Raw genomic sequence first — 19691 nt, forward strand, 5'->3', positions numbered from 1 at the left:
CTTATTATATGCCAACTTACATGTTTGTTGTACTGTTGCCCTTCAGTGGATTCCTTGTCTTGTGTTGTGGGGAAAAAAAACATGACCTGACGATTAATTATTGTAGTATGTAAGCTTACAAGCGCACTTCTCCTGTAGAACATGAGTGTTGGTATCAGGTGGTTCAAAATGGTAATTCACAAACTACCAGTAGATCTGAATAATAAAAACTAAATCACAGGATTAGCTTTTACACTGTACTTGCATGCAGAAGAGAAAATATGCCCTCAGTTGTAGTGCAATATGTAAAAATTGTTAGGCTGCACAAGATTATTAGAATATTGTCGCACAATACTTGTAAACTTAAATATCTTGGTTAACCATAGTAGAACTTGAAACTTTTAGAAGAAGTCAGAGAAAAAAAACAAAAGCTTGATACACCAACTTTTCAGTTGGTATAAGACGCCCCTCTGCCTGAGATTATAATTTACCCATTCCACAGTTTTAATGATTTATAGAGGGTAGGTATTATTAAAAACAATTTGAGAAAACTTTAAAATACAAACATACAGGGTGACATGGGGTGAGTCCCTGAGGCGTTTTGCGCTTTCTCTTAGCGCTTAGCCATAGGTACAATTAAAAAGTAGTATTACTATTTATACATCCAAAATCTATCACATATATTCTCCTAATAGTGGAGTAAACATTGTTTTATATTATCACCTTCTTAAGGAGGAATAATTCTAAATAGACTTAAAAGCATGACAATTAAAAATACTGTTTGTTTGAGAAATGATCCCCACTCTTTAATTTTATTAAAGGAATATTAAGGCTGATATTAACATGTGAAATAGGAAATATCCCATTCCAAGTTTAAACCTTTTGGAAACCTGGTACCCAGCCTATAAATCCAATAAAGCTCCCTTTTTTATCAAACACCTATTCCTATCCCCCCTCTAGGTGGCAATTTCACAACCTCTATAACCTTTGCTGAAAAGTTTGGTTTATTTGTGAAACTTTTCTCTTGTTAAGTGTATCCAGTCCACGGATCATCCATTACTTGTGGGATATTCTCCTTCCCAACAGGAAGTTGCAAGAGGATCACCCACAGCAGAGCTGCTATATAGCTCCTCCCCTCACTGCCATACCCAGTCATTCTCTTGCAACTCTCAACAAAGATGGACGTAGTAAGAGGAGAGTGGTGTATTATAGTTTATTCAACAAGGTTTTATTTTACAGCCCCTTGCATGCATTGCGCCTGTCACTGCTGCGGCGGCATTCTGGTTTGAGGCCCTGGAAGAGGCCATCGATACAGCTCCATTGACTGAAATTGTTGACAAGCTTAGAACTCTTAAGCTAGCTAACTCATTTGTTTCTGATGCCATTGTTCATTTGACTAAACTAACGGCTAAGAATTCCGGATTCGCCATCCAGGCGCGTAGGGCGCTATGGCTCAAATCCTGGTCAGCTGATGTGACTTCAAAGTCTAAATTACTCAACATTCCTTTCAAAGGGCAGACCTTATTCGGGCCTGGTTTGAAAGAAATTATTGCTGACATTACTGGAGGTAAGGGTCATACCCTTCCTCAGGACAGGGCCAAATCAAAGGCCAAACAGTCTAATTTTCGTGCCTTTCGAAATTTCAAGGCAGGTGCAGCATCAACTTCCTCTGCTTCAAAACAAGAGGGAACTTTTGCTCAATCCAAGCATGCCTGGAAACCTAACCAGTCCTGGAACAAGGGCAAGCAGGCCAGCTGCTGCCTCTAAGACAGCATGAAGGAGCGGCCCCCTATCCGACAATGGATCTAGTAGGGGGCAGACTCTCTCTCTTCGCCCAGGCGTGGGCAAGAGATGTTCAGGATCCCTGGGCGTTGGAGATCATATCTCAGGGATATCTTCTGGACTTCAAAGCTTCTCCTCCACAAGGGAGATTTCACCTTTCAAGATTATCTGCAAACCAGATAAAGAAAGAGGCATTCCTAAGCTGCGTACAAGATCTCCTAGTAATGGGAGTGATCCATCCAGTTCCGCGGACGGAACAAGGACAGGGGTTTTATTCAAATCTGTTTGTGGTTCCCAAAAAAGAGGGAACCTTCAGACCAATTTTGGATTTAAAGATCCTAAACAAATTCCTCAGAGTTCCGTCATTCAAGATGGAAACTATTCGAACCATTTTACCCATGATCCAAGAGGGTCAGTACATGACCACAGTGGACTTAAAGGATGCCTACCTTCACATTCCGACTCACAAGAATCCTCATCAGTTCCTGAGGTTTGCCTTTCTAGACAGGCATTACCAATTTGTAGCTCTTCCATTCGGGTTGGCTACAGCCCCAAGAATTTTTACGAAGGTTCTGGGCTCTCTTCTGGCGGTCCTAAGACCGCGAGGCATAGCGGTGGCTCCTTACCTGGACAATATCCTGATACAGGCGTCAAGCTTTCAAATTGCCAAATCTCATACAGAGATAGTTCTGGCATTCCTGAGGTCGCATGGGTGGAAAGTGAACGAAGAAAAGAGTTCTCTATCTCCTCTCACGAGGGTTTCCTTCCTAGGGACTCTAATAGATTCTGTAGAAATGAAAATTTACCTGACGGAGTCCAGGTTATCAAAACTTCTAAATGCTTGCCGTGTTCTTCACTCCATTCCGCGCCCCACGGTGGCTCAGTGCATGGAAGTAATCGGCTTAATGGTAGCGGCGATGGACATAGTGCCATTCGCGCGCCTGCATCTCAGACCGCTGCAATTATGCATGCTCAGTCTGTGGAATGGGGATTACACAGATTTGTCCCCTCTACTAAATCTGGATCAGGAAACCAGAGATTCTCTTCTCTGGTGGTTATCTCGGGCCCATCTGTCCAAGGGTATGACCTTTCGCAGACCAGATTGGACAATTGTAACAACAGATGCTAGCCTTCTAGGTTGGGGTGCAGTCTGGAACTCCCTGAAGGCTCAGGGTTCATGGACTCAGGAGGAGAAACTCCTCCCAATAAATATTCTGGAGTTAAGAGCAATATTCAATGCTCTTCTGGCTTGGCCTCAGCTAGCAACACTGAGGTTCATCAGATTTCAGTCGGACAACATCACGACTGTGGCTTACATCAACCATCAAGGGGGAACTAGGAGTTCCCTAGCGATGTCAGAAGTCTCCAAGATAATTCGCTGGGCAGAGACTCACTCTTGCCACCTGTCAGCGATCCATATCCCAGGTGTAGAGAACTGGGAGGCGGATTTTCTAAGTCGTCAGACTTTTCATCCGGGGGAATGGGAACTCCATCCGGAGGTGTTTGCTCAATTGGTTCTCCGTTGGGGCAAACCAGAATTGGATCTCATGGCGTCTCGCCGGAACGCCAAGCTTCCTTATTACGGATCCAGGTCCAGGGACCCAGAAGCAGTACTGATAGATGCTCTAGCAGCGCCTTGGTTCTTCAACCTGGCTTATGTTTTTCCACCGTTTCCTCTGCTCCCTCGTCTGATTGCCAAAATCAAACAGGAAAGAGCATTGGTGATATTGATAGCGCATGCGTGGCCACGCAGGACCTGGTATGCAGACCTAGTGGACATGTCATCCTTTCCACCATGGACTCTGCCTTTGAGACAAGACCTTCTAATACAAGGTCCTTTCAATCATCCGAATCTACTTTCTCTGAGACTGACTGCATGGAGATTGAACGCTTGATCCTATCAAAGCGTGGCTTCTCCGAGTCAGTAATTGATACGTTAATACAGGCACGAAAGCCTGTCACCAGGAAAATTTACCACAAGATATGGCGTAAATATCTTCATTGGTGTGAATCCAAGAATTACTCATGGAGTAGGGTTAGGATTCCTAGGATATTGTCCTTCCTCCAAGAGGGTTTGGACAAAGGATTATCAGCTAGTTCTTTAAAGGGACAGATTTCTGCTCTGTCTATTCTTTTACACAAGCGTCTGGCAGAAGTTCCAGACGTTCAGGCATTTTGTCAGGCTTTAGTTAGAATTAAGCCTGTGTTTAAACCTGTTGCTCCTCCATAGAGCTTAAACTTGGTTCTTAAAGTTCTTCAAGGGGTTCCGTTTGAACCCCTTCATTCTATTGATATCAAACTTCTTTCATGGAAAGTTCTTTTTCTGATGGCTATTTCCTCGGCTCGAAGAGTCTCGGAGTTATCTGCCTTACATTGTGATTCTCCTTATCTGATCTTTCATTCAGATAAAGTTGTTCTGCGTACAAAACCTGGGTTTTTACCTAAGGTGGTTTCTAACAAGAATATCAATCAAGAGATTGTTGTTCCATCATTATGTCCTAATCCTTCTTCAAAGAAGGAACGTCTTTTGCATAATCTAGACGTAGTCCGTGCCTTGAAGTTTTACTTACAGGATACTAAAGATTTTCGCCAAACATCTATCCTGTTTGTTATTTACTCTGGACAGAGGAGAGGTCAGAAGGCCTCGGCAACCTCTCTTTCTTTTTGGCTTTGGAGTATAATCCGTTTAGCCTATGAGACTGCTGGACAGCAGCCTCCTGAAAGGATTACAGCTCATTCTACTAGAGCTGTGGCTTCCACCTGGGCCTTTAAAAATGAGGCCTCTGTTGAACAGATTTGCAAGGCTGCAACTTGGTCTTCCCTTCATACTTTTTACAAATTTTACAAATTTGATACTTTTGCTTCTTCGGAGGCTGTTTTTGGGAGAAAGGTTCTACAGGCAGTGGTTCCTTCCGTTTAAGTTCCTGCCTTGTTCCTCCCATCATCCGTGTACTTTAGCTTTGGTATTGGTATCCCACAAGTAATGGATGATCCGTGGACTGGATACACTTAACAAGAGAAAACATAATTTATGCTTACCTGATAAATTTATTTCTCTTGTAGTGTATCCAGTCCATGGCCCGCCCTGTCCTTTTCAGGCAGGTCTAAATTTTAATTAAACTACAGTCACCACTGCACCCTATGGTTTCTCCTTTCTCGGCTTGTTTCGGTTGAATGACTGGATATGGCAGTGAGGGGAGGAGCTATATAGCAGCTCTGCTGTGGGTGATCCTCTTGCAACTTCCTGTTGGGAAGGAGAATATCCCACAAGTAATGGATGATCCGTGGACTGGATACACTGCAAGAGAAATACATTTATCGGGTAAGCATAAATTATGTTTTCTTTCATTTATTAAAATTGTTAAACAAAATATGTAACTAGTCTCCAACACTACCATTTCAGACAGTACTTGGGGACAAATTTTAAAGCACAAGGAATAATACTATTGCATCTAAAGTACACAAGCAATACATTCTTAAGCACTGCAAACACAAATACAATTAATTTCATGTTCCATATTTTCAGGTAAAGAATATTGAATAAAAAAAAAAATGGATAAAGAAAACAAAATTCCGCAGGTGCATTAAAACACCAAACCACTTACAAAATCTTGCATATATTGAATGGCAAATTATCATTTAATGTTTCTGAAAATATTTAGGCAATAGGCATCCGTCATTTGTATCAAAAGGCATATATCTATACTACATGACAAAGGTTGTTACAAATAATTCATTAACAGAGTTAACAAAACCTTTTTTGCTATATAAAAAGTTCACATATCCAAGTAACCATTCTTTCCTACCCCTTTCACATTGATTAGCAACAAAACACTGTCTAAACATAAAAAATATAGAATTGCATTTGTATGGGGGGAAAACAAAACAAAAAAAAACACACACACACACTAGGGGCCATAGGAGTAAAGAATACTGATGTTTTCTGTTTATTCAATTTGAGCTTTATTAAAAACATATGCCCCACTTAAATTTCTCAAAAATTTCATTTATATGCTATCTTATACATTAAGATACACTAGGAAGCCTGAATGATATGACCAGCTCCTTGGCAGATTAGAGATGTGCAACGCATAGTGTACGAATGCTCAGCGTTCCTCTCTATAGCAATGCGTTTTAGAGTGATCCTAATCATCATCAGATGACTGCCGACTGCTGTTTTTGCCCTTGTAACACCAGGATCTCGACCTCGAGCGAGAGCGGGAACGTCTAGCTGCTTCCTTTTGTGACACAGAGTTGGAATTCTTTTTGTGGGGAGATTTTGATGGAGATTTTGATGTAGAGCCTGACCGCCTCTGACCAGATCGAGACTTTCGCCCAGAGCTAGACTGCTTAGGTGGGGAACGAGAAGGAGACTTCTCGGGTGATTTGGAGCGTCCTTTGGACAATGAATGCTTTTGTGATGTTCTTGAACGTCTCTGAGGTGTCCTTGAGCGGGACTTTGAATGGCTGTAAGAATGCCTTTTGTGTTTTGACCCTTTTAAGCTGCCAGACCTTCTCCTGCCACGATCCCAAGAGGAGCTTCGGCTACGTGTTCTCCTTCTACTACAACTTCTAGACCTTCTGCGATCATTTGGAGAGGAGTTACGACGTTCCTTAGTTTTCATTTGCCCGGGAATTTTTCTGTCACCCTGAGCAAACTGTATTTCAATCTGTCGACCACAAACCCATTTTCTATTGAGGTTGTAAAGGGCATCTTCGGCATCACGAACATCTTCAAACTGTATGTAAGCAAATCCTCGGGGGCGACGATGGTAGAAGTCAAGTGGAATGTAAACGTCTACTATTGGGCCATACCGACCAAACTCACGGCGCAAATCCTCCGGCCTGGTGGCATCAGCCACATTCCTAACGAAGAGGGAAGAGTTGGGTGGCCGCGAATATCTAGACATGACGCGGCAGGAGCCGGACAGCCGTGAATCTCAGACAGGAATTTGTGATGTGGTTTCAGTCTGAATACTGCCAACAAACGAACGTTGTATCCAGGAGGGACCGTATTAATGTTAAATTTAATAAAGATTCTACAACTGTAAAACACTTCATCAACATCCCTAGGATGTTGACTTACTCTACTTCTGAACTCTCGGGAGGTTTGTCCTACATATTCAATATGACATTGATTGCATTGTAAAAGGTGCACTACCCATCTTGTCCAACAAGTGGCATGAAAATTAACATTAAACACTTTACCAGTGGATTAAAATTTTTGTCCTGGTTCTAGGACTTCACAAGCTTTGCATGTGTAGTTATTGCATCTTTAATTAAACATTTTTTTAATTCAACCAGGTTATATTTGGCCTCTTTGTTTTAGTGACCATGCTAGGTGATCATTTAGATCAGGGGTGTCCAAACTTTGCTCTCCAGAGGTTTTGGAACTACATTTCCGATGATGCTCAGCCAGCATTTTATCTAGCTGAGCATCATGGGAAATGTAGTTCCAAAACCTCTGGAGAGCAAAGTTTGGACACCCCTGATTTAGATCCAAGAGTAGCTGGTTTCTTAGAAACAAACTGGTATTTCTTTACTAATGGATCTAGAATGTCATAATTTTCAATAAGATATAAAAAAAAAATTTTTAAATGCCAACAATTCTATTTAATTGTGGGTAATACTATGTACTGAAAATAAAGGCATCCTATGTGAATTTTCCTCTCTTTCCTTGATTTTTGTCAGACTTTCGTGCCTCCTCTCTAGCTTGTTCCAGAAGTTCATTGGAATATCCCCAACACATAAGCCTATTTTTTAACTCTTCTGACTGCAAATCATATAAAACATCTGAACGTTCTTCTTAGTCTTATGAACTGACTTTTTGGAATGGAACTTATCGAATGATGTGGGTATGGAGGCGTTAGCATGAAGTATAGTGTTGCCAGCAGACGGTTTGCGATAAGTGCTTGTTAGTATGTTCCCTTTATTTGGATCTGCAATACATTTTATCATCCAGTATCATCCTCTTTAATTTCATTTTTGCAGGTTAATTACATTACTGACTTCTGTCCTTGCACAAAACCTGGTGGGTTCCTGGCTATGAACATAAGTGTTCCCCAGTATGATTTTACCACAATTATAAAACCATAAATATCACATTTTAGACCCCCAAAACTATTTCAATCCCATTAATCAACATATTAGTTATTCAGAGATTCCTTTTGCTGGTTACGATAGAACATGAAGGACATTAGTATGTATGTATGTGTGAAATATATATATATGATACAAATGTGTTTTCCAGAAACACAAGCTAAACTGCGCACATGCTCAATAAATATATATATTTTGAATAAAATACAATTGATAAATATCAATAGTCAATTTAAATGCGCGATATAGGGAAATTAACAAACGCAACAAAAGCTGGGTTATTTAACCCTCCATAGTGCTGCCATTACAAGTTTTGAAACAGCTGGCTTGTACGTGCGATATGGTGCTTTTAAGCTCCATACCGCATGCAATACAAGCTTTGTTTTGACGTGCTCGTGCACGCTTTCTTCATAGACATCAATGGGGAGAGCGGGTCAGAAAAAAGTCTAACACCTGCGATCACGGAAAGAAAAGCTCCGTGAAGCAGCCCCATTGATGTCTATGGGGAAAAAAATAACGTCTAAACCTAACACCCTAACATAAAACCCACGTCTAAACACCCCTAACCCTTAAAAAAAACCTAACACTAACCCCCGACGATCCACTTACAGTTTAAAGTCCTGCTTGAACGATCTTCATCCAGGCGGTGAAGTCCTCATCCAGGCGGCGAGAAGTCTTCATCCAGACGGCCTCTTCAATTTTCATCCAGGCGACGAAGTCCTCATCCAGGCGGTGAGAAGTCTTCATCCAGACGGCATCTTCTATCTTGATCCCAGCGGCGCGGAGCGGGTCCATCCTGAAGACATCCGGCGCAGAGCATCCTCTTCATACGGTCGCCGCTGTACACTGAATCTTCAATGCAAGAGAGCCGTTTCAAAATGGCGTCCCTTGCATTCATATTGGCTGAAAAATTTGATCCAGCCAATAGGAATTAGAGCTGCTAAAATCCTGTTGGCTGTTTAAATCAGCCAATAGGATTTAAGCAGCTCTCATTCTGTTGGATGATTCATCATCATTATTATTATTCCCTTTTTTTTTTTTCTTTTTTTTTTACTATCTTATATTCCCCTGTTACCCTGTTACCCTGTATACCTTATTTCACATCTTTATACATATTGATTCTATGTTAAATTATAGCTTTATGTCAGTATATGCTTTGTGTATAATCATATATTTCCCCCGTCTGTTATCCTTCACTGGACACTGTCTGCCTCTGTCTCCTACACCCCCTCATGATTTTACGACACCCCCTCCTCCCCTGCATTCAGACCTCTGTAACACTTTCTGTCTTTTTAGCCTGTGTTTTAATATATAATCTGTAAATTCCATCAAATTGTTCAGTATTGCTTCAGACTTTAAAAAGGAAGACATTCTTCCGAAAGCTTGTCATCTTATAAATGTTTAGTTAGTCCAATAAAAAAAAGTATCATTGCTCAATGCAATACCCCCGACACACACACACACTGCTGCGGCAACCTAAGGCAGCTGCCTGGTTTGCTTTAATAGTGGCACTGTCCCTGCTTCCAGCATCCAGATTCATTTGGTTAACTTTCTCTCCAAATACAACTGGATGATTATTCTAGAAAAAGAAAATCTTATTCTGTCTTTTGGGGATCAGAATTTCAAGTACACGACACGGTTTCTAACATTTCATGGCTCTTTTTAGGGAAATCGTCTTTAATTATTTTAATTGTTAATCCAACCAATTCCATAATTTCTTTAGACATGGCATCATAGAATAAATTTATCGGCTATGTGACAAGTACACAGAAGTAAATCAAGCATTTTCCTTGTAGAGTGACAGATTTTCAGTAAATTTATTTGGCCATAGATGCCTACACCCTTGGTGGGGTGCAACACTACAAAATTATTTTCAAGGTGGCTGTTCAGTCTTCATTGTAGTTAAATGTATTAAAATTCAGAGCAGTTTAACATTTTCAATATCGCCTGCAGACAAATGATATTAAAATATTTACAGACAGTAGTGCAGCAATCTCTTATGTGCAAATTTAAAGGGACATGAAACCCAAAATTTTTATTTTGTGATTCAGATAGAGAATACAATTTTAAACAACTTTCCAATTTACTTCTATTATTTAATTTGCTTCCTTCTCTTTTTATCCTTTGATGAAAGGTTTATCTAAGCAAACTCAGGAGCAGCAGAGAACCTATGTTCTAGCTGTTGATTGGTGGTTACACATATATATATCTATCAATTGTGATTGGCTCACCCATGTGTTCAGTTAGAAACCATTAGGGCATTGCTGCTCCTTCAACAAATCATACCAAGAGAATGAAACAGATTAGATAATAGAAGTAAATTAGAAAGTTGTTTAAAATTGTATCCTCTATCTGAATCATGAAAGAAAAATGTTGGATTCCATGTCCCTTTAAACAGCCATTTAGCCGTTTGCTGATACAGGGCTAGATTAAGAGTGGCGCACTAACTGTTGTGCACAAGTGAAATCATTTTTTTATTGGCTTTTTGCGTGCAAAGGAAATAGTGCACGCATTAAGAGTTGAAAGTAAATGCGCTTGCTCAAGCGCAGTCGCGGTTTGCAATTGTTGGGATAGCGCAACAAGTAGGGGAAGAATAAAGAGTTGCATTAAACACAACATAAATACACTTAAACGTTATAAACTTATTCTGATAAAATAATTAAGAAAAAAAAGTTGTAAGGGCTCAAAGATGTATGCTATAAGGTATTTGAACAAAAAAGGGGTCGCAAATTGCTTTAATATATATATATATATATATATACATCTTTAAATATGTATGCATATATATGTATAGATGTGTGTACATATGTATATAGGTATTTGTGTTTTACTGTATATTTACTTACTGGATAATGTACTTTTTATTGTAAATACATATTTCTATATATACTTGTATATCTCTATTCCTATATATATGTGTGTGTATGTGTATATGTGTATATATATGTATATAAATTTAAAAGTACATTATTTTGTATGTGAAAAACATAGGAATGTAAAATATGCATAACGTGCTTCAGGGTTCGGAATTTAGGGCTAACAGTCTGGTTAGCGCACATGAAGAATTGCTAACTTCAATGCGCGTTATTGAAATATTAAAGGAACAGTCAACCATAGAATTCTTATTGTTTTAAAATATAAATAATCCCTTTATTACCCATTCCCCAGTTTTGCATAACCAACACAGTTATATTAATATACTTTTTACCTCTATGATTACCTTGTATCTAGGAACCTTCTTCCAGCCCCCTGATCACATGACTGTGACTGTTTATTATCTATTGTCTTGTTTTGTGCTAAATCTTAAATAGCCCTCTCTGTTTGATCACAGTGTTATCTATATCGCCCACGTGTACTTTCTGTCTCTTTGTGTTGAAAAGAGATTTAAAAATCATGTGATTAGCATATGAACCTACCTATGTTTAGTTTAAACTAAAAATACCAAGAGAAAAAAGCAAATTTGATGATAAAAGTTAATTGGAAAGTTGATTAAAATTAAAAGTCCTATCTGAATAATGAAAGTTTAATTTATACTAGACTGTCCCTTTAAATATAAATTATTGAAAATATTATTAAATATAAATTATTAAAAATTATACATACTGTGAAAAAATATATTCTCTATGGATTATTTAGAATATTTTACAGTATGTTTAATAGTTTTTATTAATATTTCAATAGCGCTCTTTAAAGTTAGCAATTATTCATGTGCGCTAGCCCAAATGCGTTAGACCGCAATTGCAAACCCTGATGCACAGTACGCATATTTTACATTCCTATGTTCTTCTCATAAAAAATAATGTACTTTTTTTAAAATTGATTTTTATATATATATATATATATATATATATATATACACATACAGAGAGAAGTGCACTCACAGGAACGAACAACTGACTCAATAACATTGTTAGCCTGTTCTATGGCGATTTACCACCTGGGTGCAACTTTTTAGCCCAGTAATGCTTTTCACAGAGTAGAACTTTCCTGTAGTATATCAGTCTGATCCCGCCTATTACGGTCAGTCCAGAGCTGAAATACCAGGCAATTCCTCTCTGAACACGGAACACAGCAACCCCAGACAAACATTTCGGCCTTCATTGGGCCTCGTTAGTGAGGTGTAGCTATATTCCTCTAAGCACACTGAGCAAGGAGTCCACGTCTGGTTGCCCCTTATATATATATATATATATATATATATATATATATATATATATATATATATATATATATATATATATATATATATATATATATATATATATATATATATATAATTTTCAAGAAAAGGCACTCCGTTTATAATCAGTATAAGATTTTTACTGATTATAAACGGAGAGTGCCTTTTCTTGAAAATACTTTATGCATGTTTTTAAAAGTGCACCCCGGAGGCTGTGTTAGAGTTATGCGAGTGCTGAATCCACATGGGACATGATAGATATATATATAGATATATAGATATATAGATAGATATATATATATATATATATATATATATATATATACTGTATATGTAGCCCTCAGTTTACGCCAGGGTTAGGTTCCAGGAGGAATGGTTGTAAATCGAAACCGTTGTAAATTGAAACCCAGTTTATAATGTAAGTCAATGGGAAGTGAGGGAGTTAGGTTCCAGGCCCCTCTCAAAATTGTCATAAGTAACACATAATAGATTATTTTTAAAGCTTTGAAATGAAGACTTTAAATGCTAAACAGCATTATTAACCTAATAAAATAGATTGTATCATCATCAAACTAAATTTAATGAACAAAAACATTTGCTAAACAGCATCTAATAAAATAATCACAACAACAGATTGTATCATCATCAAACTAAGTTTAATGAACAAAAACGTTTTTTTACTTGCATTTTTCTGCAATCAGTTCTCTGCATTGTTAGCATGTTAGATAATATTGGGTCTGTACCTATTCTATGCATTTCAATCTGCAGTGATTAATAGGCAGTTAGGCACCCTCACCTCAAGCAGCTGGACAGGAAGATAAAAGGGAAGTGGCTGCTAGATCTTGTTGCTCGATAGCTCTGGTCTGATCTGTGTACACCGATTAATTTCAGTCTTTTAAGTTACATAACTTTGCTGCAAAACAAGCGGACAGCTCCACCTACTGGCTATTTTAATTAGTGCAAAGCTTTTCAAATTGAACCAGCGTAAACCGAGGGCCACCTGTGTTTGTGTGTGTATATGTGTGTATATATATATATATATATATATATATATATATATATATATATATATATATATATATATATATATATATATATATATATATATATAAAATGTAAAATAGATATATATATATATATATATATATATATATATATATATATATATATATTTATAATTAAAAGTGCATTATCCTGTTAGTAAAGAACATTGGAATGTTAAATATGTTCATAACTCCTGTTGGTTTAGCGCAAAAATAGGTGTTAGGCTTTTTCTTTTGCGCTCTCTCCATTCACTTCTACGTGGAGAATACGTTAATATGGTCGCAATATTTGGTTAGCTAGCATGTCAGGATACGCTTGTGTGCAAACTTTTTACTTTCAACTCATAATAGGCTCACTTCCTGCTGCCAGCAAAACGCCTCTTACTAGCAAAGTTTACGCTTGAGCAGGAGCGCTAAATAGCGCTTCACTAGTAATCTAGCGCATATAAGAGTCAAACAGATTTTGCAATGGGCAAAAATGCATCTATTGGATATTACTGCTCTTCATCTGCAACAACCTGCAATTGTAAAGCAGAGTACCCAAGCAAAACGCAGATTCTGACTGAACAATGGTGTCAACAAATTAGATACTGAATATTTGTTTTCTTTATATTTTTTAGAAGAATTACTGAGCATTTACTCTTTGCCCAACTTTGGATTTTACTGCTTTGAAAATCCTTCCTTGTAAGTGCTACTAGGGTGAGCTAAAATAACTGGAAATTAAATCATGCTTACCAACATTTCTAGATCTTGGCTTATGTCCCTAAATAGCGCTACGCTAACATCCCTACTGCAGAGCTACTGTTGAATGAAAAGTCATTAGCAGGAAGAGGAGGAGGCTGATGACCACTTTAAAAATGAGGAGTTTCAAGCTTTAGATTTGCTGAATGACCCTCTAATTAAAGAGTCACCCTTCACTGTTGAGTATTGCATAAGAATATATCCTAAGGTGTGGGAAGTGTGGTTTAATTTCAAATGTTCATTAAAGGGATATACAAAAAATGCTCTAATGTGTTGTCATTTTATTATCACACTATTGCTTTTATATAGCTGTGTGGAATTAAACACACATTTTAAGTCTGCTCCAGTGCAGTAATGCACTAATGGGAGCTAGCTGAACACATCTGGTGAGCCAATGACTGGAGACAAATATATGTAGCCAGCTAGCTCCCAATAGTGTAGAATATGCTTATATTCTTTTTAAACAAAGGCTACTAAGAGAGTAAGTACATTTGAAAAAAGATTCTTAGAATGACAAGCTCTGTCTGAATCAAGCATGTTTCTAAGTCTGACTTTCGTATTATTTTTATGCTCACAGTAGATTCGTAAAAAAAGTGGATCTTATCTTGGTAAGTTCATTGTAATCTTGTTATAATTAGGCACAGCCTGGGTTCTTGGAGGAAAAAACGACCTATCCTCCTACCCAGCATGTACAAAAAAGGAAAAAAGCAACAAAAACTATGTTCTAAAAACGGAGGTTTCAAGAGAGCAAGGCTTTTGAATTAGAAATATACAAAAAATCATTAGTGCAAAAAGTATGTTAAGAACCCATTAAAAAAATCATGTGAGAATATTTTTTTCTGATGGTTTAAAATTGTAAGCTAATACAAACCACCTCGCAAAGCTCTACCAGGAATATACTTAGGACCTAAACTCTGCTAAAGACATTTGAAAAAACGTTTACAGATTACTTTTTTGGCAGTTAGCCTGAAGTATAAGGAACTAAAAAAATATTTGAAATGCTGCTTTTAGTACAATTTAATGCAAAGCAAGTCATTATGTTCAGGATAAATGATTGGTTCCTTTGTATACTTGTATCTTTTAATAGTGTTTGCTAAACTTGGAACAAAAGTGATGCTTTCCAAATATTTTAAACATCTTAAACTTAAATATATTAGTTAAATTTGTGACATCTGGCAAGGTCTATGATTTATCAGTAATATGAGCAGTATCCTGCTACGTTTTTACAGATGGATTAAATAACTTTTTTGTCTTTTTCTGTAGGCGTCTCTGTGTCATCGATGAGTTCAGAAAGTGACTATGCGATACCTCCTGACGCCTACTCTGTAGACAGTGATTATTCAGAGCCTGAACACAAGCTCTTACGGACGTCGTCTTATTCTATGGAAGGGATTTGCTCAGTGAGTTACATTTTCAGTGTTGCTGATGGTTTCAGATAGCGAGTTTGTTCTACAACTCGCACACAGTTTTGAATTACATTCTGTTGGCTCTTGTACAAACCTTAGAGTAAATCTAATTTGCTAGTGAGTTATTCTGTATTACATATACAGCTGTTAGTAATAATAAAAGATTTGTCAAATTTGTTTTTTTCCCCCAGTTTTATGTTAGTGGCAGTACCTGTTCTTTCTACAGATTGAATACAATAAGTTTACAATCTAGAATGAGGATCACTAATGTTTTATAGACAACTGTTTAAATAACAACATCATAAAGTTTTCTTGTCCTTCTTTGGCAGACAATTCTACAAATTAGATGTGTAATAATAGGTTAGTTAACGTCAATACTGTTAAGTTCTCCATACACAAAAGCAGGACATCCTTGTGGTTATTTTCTCACTTAGTGGAGATTCAGAATTTAAATCATGTGGCTCCACCCCATTAACCTTTTTTTGTTTGTTTATTTTTTCATTTTTTGCTTAATATGTTTTTTCAATTGCTGTCTATAATATTGGACGCTCTGCATTTCCATTGTGTGAGGACATAACCTCTTGGCATTTCCTGTCTTCTTGTTCTCGATCTCTCTCAATCTCGATCTCTCTCGATCTCTCTCTCTCTCTATCTCTTTCTCTCTCGATCTCTCTCTCTCTCTCGATCTCTCTCGATCTCTCAATCTTTCAATCTCTCTCTCTCTTTGTCTCTCTCTTTCCTTCTCAATCTCTCTCTCAATCTCTCTGAATCTCTCTCTCATGATATCTCTGTTTCTTTAATGAATACTAGTACCTTGTGTCTTTGGACTGACCTCTTGCATAGCAACTGCAAGGGTCCTAATATAATCATGATGTTTCTGATACCTCTGCTGCATTCCAGTGAACAGCACAGGTCTTTCTAAAGTTCTTACAGATAGTTTGATATAGCACTGAACTACCCGCATATCCTTTCTGAGCAAGTTTGATTCTGCTCTGTTGACATACACTTCTCATGACCTCTCTGTTTTTTTAATGATGTGCCTTTTTAAGAATACTAGTACCTTGTGTCTCTTATGGACATCAGTTATCTTCTGGTAATGATATTCAGTACTTCCCCCTACACAAAAAAAGATCACTCAATGCAGAAAAATAGTTTTTCTCTACATTCTTCAGAGAATCCAATCACTTTGATAAAGGACTATCAGAAATGTCTGCAAAATTCTCAGACTTAGCTTTGCATTATGAGTCTTATGGTGTTCATTCTTATAGTCCTGGTCTGTTGCTAACTTAAGTAGAGTTAGGTGGTAAAATTGCTTAAGGCTGTACAGTTGACTTTAGAGCAAACTGTTTAGACAGAGGATTTCAATTCTATTGATAAAGCTAGACCATGAAACCTTTCAAATGACTTGTGTAGCCGAGAAATGCTTTTAATACCAAGATGTTCCCTTACATGTATTATTACTATTTTATATTTAATATAGCCCTATCTAGTGTTGATATTCTCCTGGTCCATTGCCGCTTGTTACTGCTTGGTGCAGCTTTTTAGTGGACATATTGCCTGGTTAATAGCCCCCCGCTATCATCCCTATTCATACCCAATATGAGTCAGTCTGAACAATATCCATCTAATGATGATCTTGGAGAGGGTGTAACCCTTTGAGCGGTGCAATCTGCTGACACTGTTTCTCTACAGACCTGGAAGTGAAGCTGGCGGGGGTGTGAGTGTGGGTGCAGAGTTGCGACAGTGGAGCCTGCCAGGTGGCTCAGAGGTCCCGGCCTGCACTGTTTACACATGCTGTGCTTTTGTTACATGTGAGTGAGCCATTTGGGATTGGGCACCTGCTTGGTTTCTTGTGCTACATCTGTTCTGCAACATGAGGCGCCACTTTTTATTTCTTATGGGAAGACAAGACTTTCAATAGTAATGACTGTCTCTCTTTACCAAATCTTAAAACTTCTGAGAGATTGTGTGTGTGTATCTAGGGCCATTGACATTTCACTCACAAAAAAAAAAAAAGAGAGATATCTTCCAAAAACAAATGAGCGAAAAATAAAAAAGTTGAATAGTGAATATTAAAAAATAGCATTATAATGTATATAAATGTCTTTCACATTAGTACAATAAACAACACTAAATAAATCACATAAAATATACAATACTAGCGAGGAAGCAAAAAAACTGAATGACATCGATGGAAGTCCAGTTCTACCTGGCCCTAGACATCAAGACTCTCAACAATAAAAAAAAATCATATGTAAAATTGAATCTTTGATCCTTTCTATGGTACATAGAACCATATATTTGTTTATAGCACAGTGTCCATGTTTTCTGAAGATCCTTGCAGCTCTCGTATCCTCTTTGCAGCTTCCATGTATCTCTATTACTTTCCTGCCTTGTAATTATACTGGTCACAGCTCCATCATGCACTCTGGCCTTCAATCACACATCTGCAATCAAACATTATCTTCAGGTCCATTGGTAGCTGCTTAACATCCCCAATGGATCTCTGCTTCCACCAACCAGGCTCAACTTCTTGGTAGTCATTCATTACTCACATCAAGAACAGACCCATCTTTCACATCTGCAGCTTTTATCACTTCTGTGTTTGGTTCAAAGTAGTTTAACATAATATTCTTCTGTGTTTTGGTGCAACATACCATATCTCTTAAGAGGCCTTTTTCTTGGAAACCAAAGCAGGATAACTATCCGCTAGAGTCCAGCTGAGGAGTGGTCATGGAGCACCACCAGTTACTTGGTTATGGTCTGCTGTGCTGGCAGACCTTACTCAAAGGCCTTCTAGTTCTGATAAAGTTAGACAATGCCACAACAGACATTAAGAAGGAATACACAACACAGCTGCTATGTAAGAAGTGGTCTGAACAGACTTGGTTCAAATATCTATAGTCACTCAAGCTCCTTTCCTGTTGTTAGCTGTATTCTCACTTTACATTCCTTTAATTGACTTGCCTCTTTTAGCGCTAATAAGCTATATACTGAATCTTTAATTTTCACATACAAGGTTTCCTCTCTAATAGTGTTTAAGTCTATCATGGTGGCTCACAAGCCAGTTACCACCAAAAATGATTAATGAGTGTGGTTCTTATTGGTGTTGAGTCCGCTCTCTGATTTGCAGGTCTTTCTCTTTCCATGCTGACAAGCTCTCTACCTGGATGCACTATCCTTAATTCAGGTACCAGCCCCTCTGGCCTCTATTTTCGTCCCGGAACCTTAACCTGGACCTCAGAGAGAGGCAAGGTCTCCCCTTTGAGAATGATTGGTTTTATTTGAAGATTCCTGCTTTCATAACTTTCCTAAGATGAGATGGTTTTGCGTACAGTTCCTAAGATTCTTCCAAGTCATCATCATTGACTTCTCTAAATTTGGACATTTTTCTCCCCTACTTTTACCCAAACCCCAAAGATGTGAAATTCTTGCAAAACTTGTGTGGAGTAAGCCCTCAGATACTATAAGAAAGCAGTAGCACCTTTTCATCAGTCTCTTCATCATGTTGCTAATTCTCACAAATTTGATATTGACACAAAAAGCATCATTTTTGCTTCACATTCTGTCACAGGACTTTTACCCTTTTTTAATAAAAAATATTCACATTCATATATTTCACAGTTTACATTATGTGAATACGAATGAAAGCACATAAACATGGCTAACTCTCTTGATCTAGCTGCATTTGCTTTGTTAAATGATAAAAAATAAATGGAGAAGTGGGCAAGGAGGCAGTGTGATTCTGATTCTACACTTTTCAAACATTGTTTTTCACCAAGTGATGATTTGATGTTGGCACAATGGTAATGTCATCTTTTGCTTCATGTACTGTCACTTGCAACACAAAGAAAATCATTTAGAATTAAGACTTAAAATCCGGTTTATCTCACATTCATTCTGGCAACACGTGAAGCAGTATATTATTATTAAAGGGACATTTAAGTCAAAATTAAGCATTCATTATTCAGATGGAGCATGTAATTTTAAACAACTTTCCAATTTACTTCTATTATCTAATTGCCTTTTTTCTCTTGTTATCCTTTGTTAAAAACATACCTAGGTAGGCTCAGGAGCAGCTATGCAGTACTGGGAGATAACTGATTGGCATCTACACATTTATTTCTCTTGTCATTGACTGAACCAATGTTTTTAATTAGCTCCCACTCCTGCATTGCTGCTTCTTTAACAAAGTGTACTAAAAGAATGAAGCAAATTTGATAAAAGAAGTAAAACACAAAGTTGTTTATCATTTTTTTACTCTTTTTATGAAAAACGAACGAATAGATTGGGTTTTATATCACTTTTTAATAGATTATTACCAAAGCAACCAATTGGAGAAAGGCTGAAACTTCCAAGACACCTTGAAATGATGGCTCTCGTCACCTACTTAGGAATTATCAGAAGGATGTAGGGCATCCTATCATTATAGTATTTAAGGTTTTTGGTTTGCTTAAAGGG

The 19691-nt window shown here is 37.7% G+C and overlaps 2 protein-coding genes across 2 annotated transcripts in view; one reads left to right on the forward strand and one right to left on the reverse strand.

The window, feature by feature from the left end:
* Positions 1-19691, forward strand: part of PLEKHH1 (pleckstrin homology, MyTH4 and FERM domain containing H1) — a 260142-nt gene that overhangs the window by 164140 nt on the left and 76311 nt on the right. The window contains exon 11 of the mRNA XM_053697836.1: positions 15088-15224. Within this exon, the coding sequence (XP_053553811.1) occupies positions 15088-15224 (137 nt within the window). The remainder of the gene's footprint in view (positions 1-15087; positions 15225-19691) is intronic.
* Positions 5746-6736, reverse strand: LOC128645081 (serine/arginine-rich splicing factor 12-like). The gene has a single exon (XM_053697837.1). The coding sequence runs from the start codon at positions 6669-6671 to the stop codon at positions 5907-5909; it is 765 nt and encodes a 254-aa protein (XP_053553812.1). The 5' UTR covers positions 6672-6736; the 3' UTR covers positions 5746-5906.

The sequence above is a fragment of the Bombina bombina genome, chromosome 1 (assembly GCF_027579735.1).
Source record: "Bombina bombina isolate aBomBom1 chromosome 1, aBomBom1.pri, whole genome shotgun sequence".
Classification (NCBI taxonomy): Eukaryota; Metazoa; Chordata; class Amphibia; order Anura; family Bombinatoridae; genus Bombina; species Bombina bombina.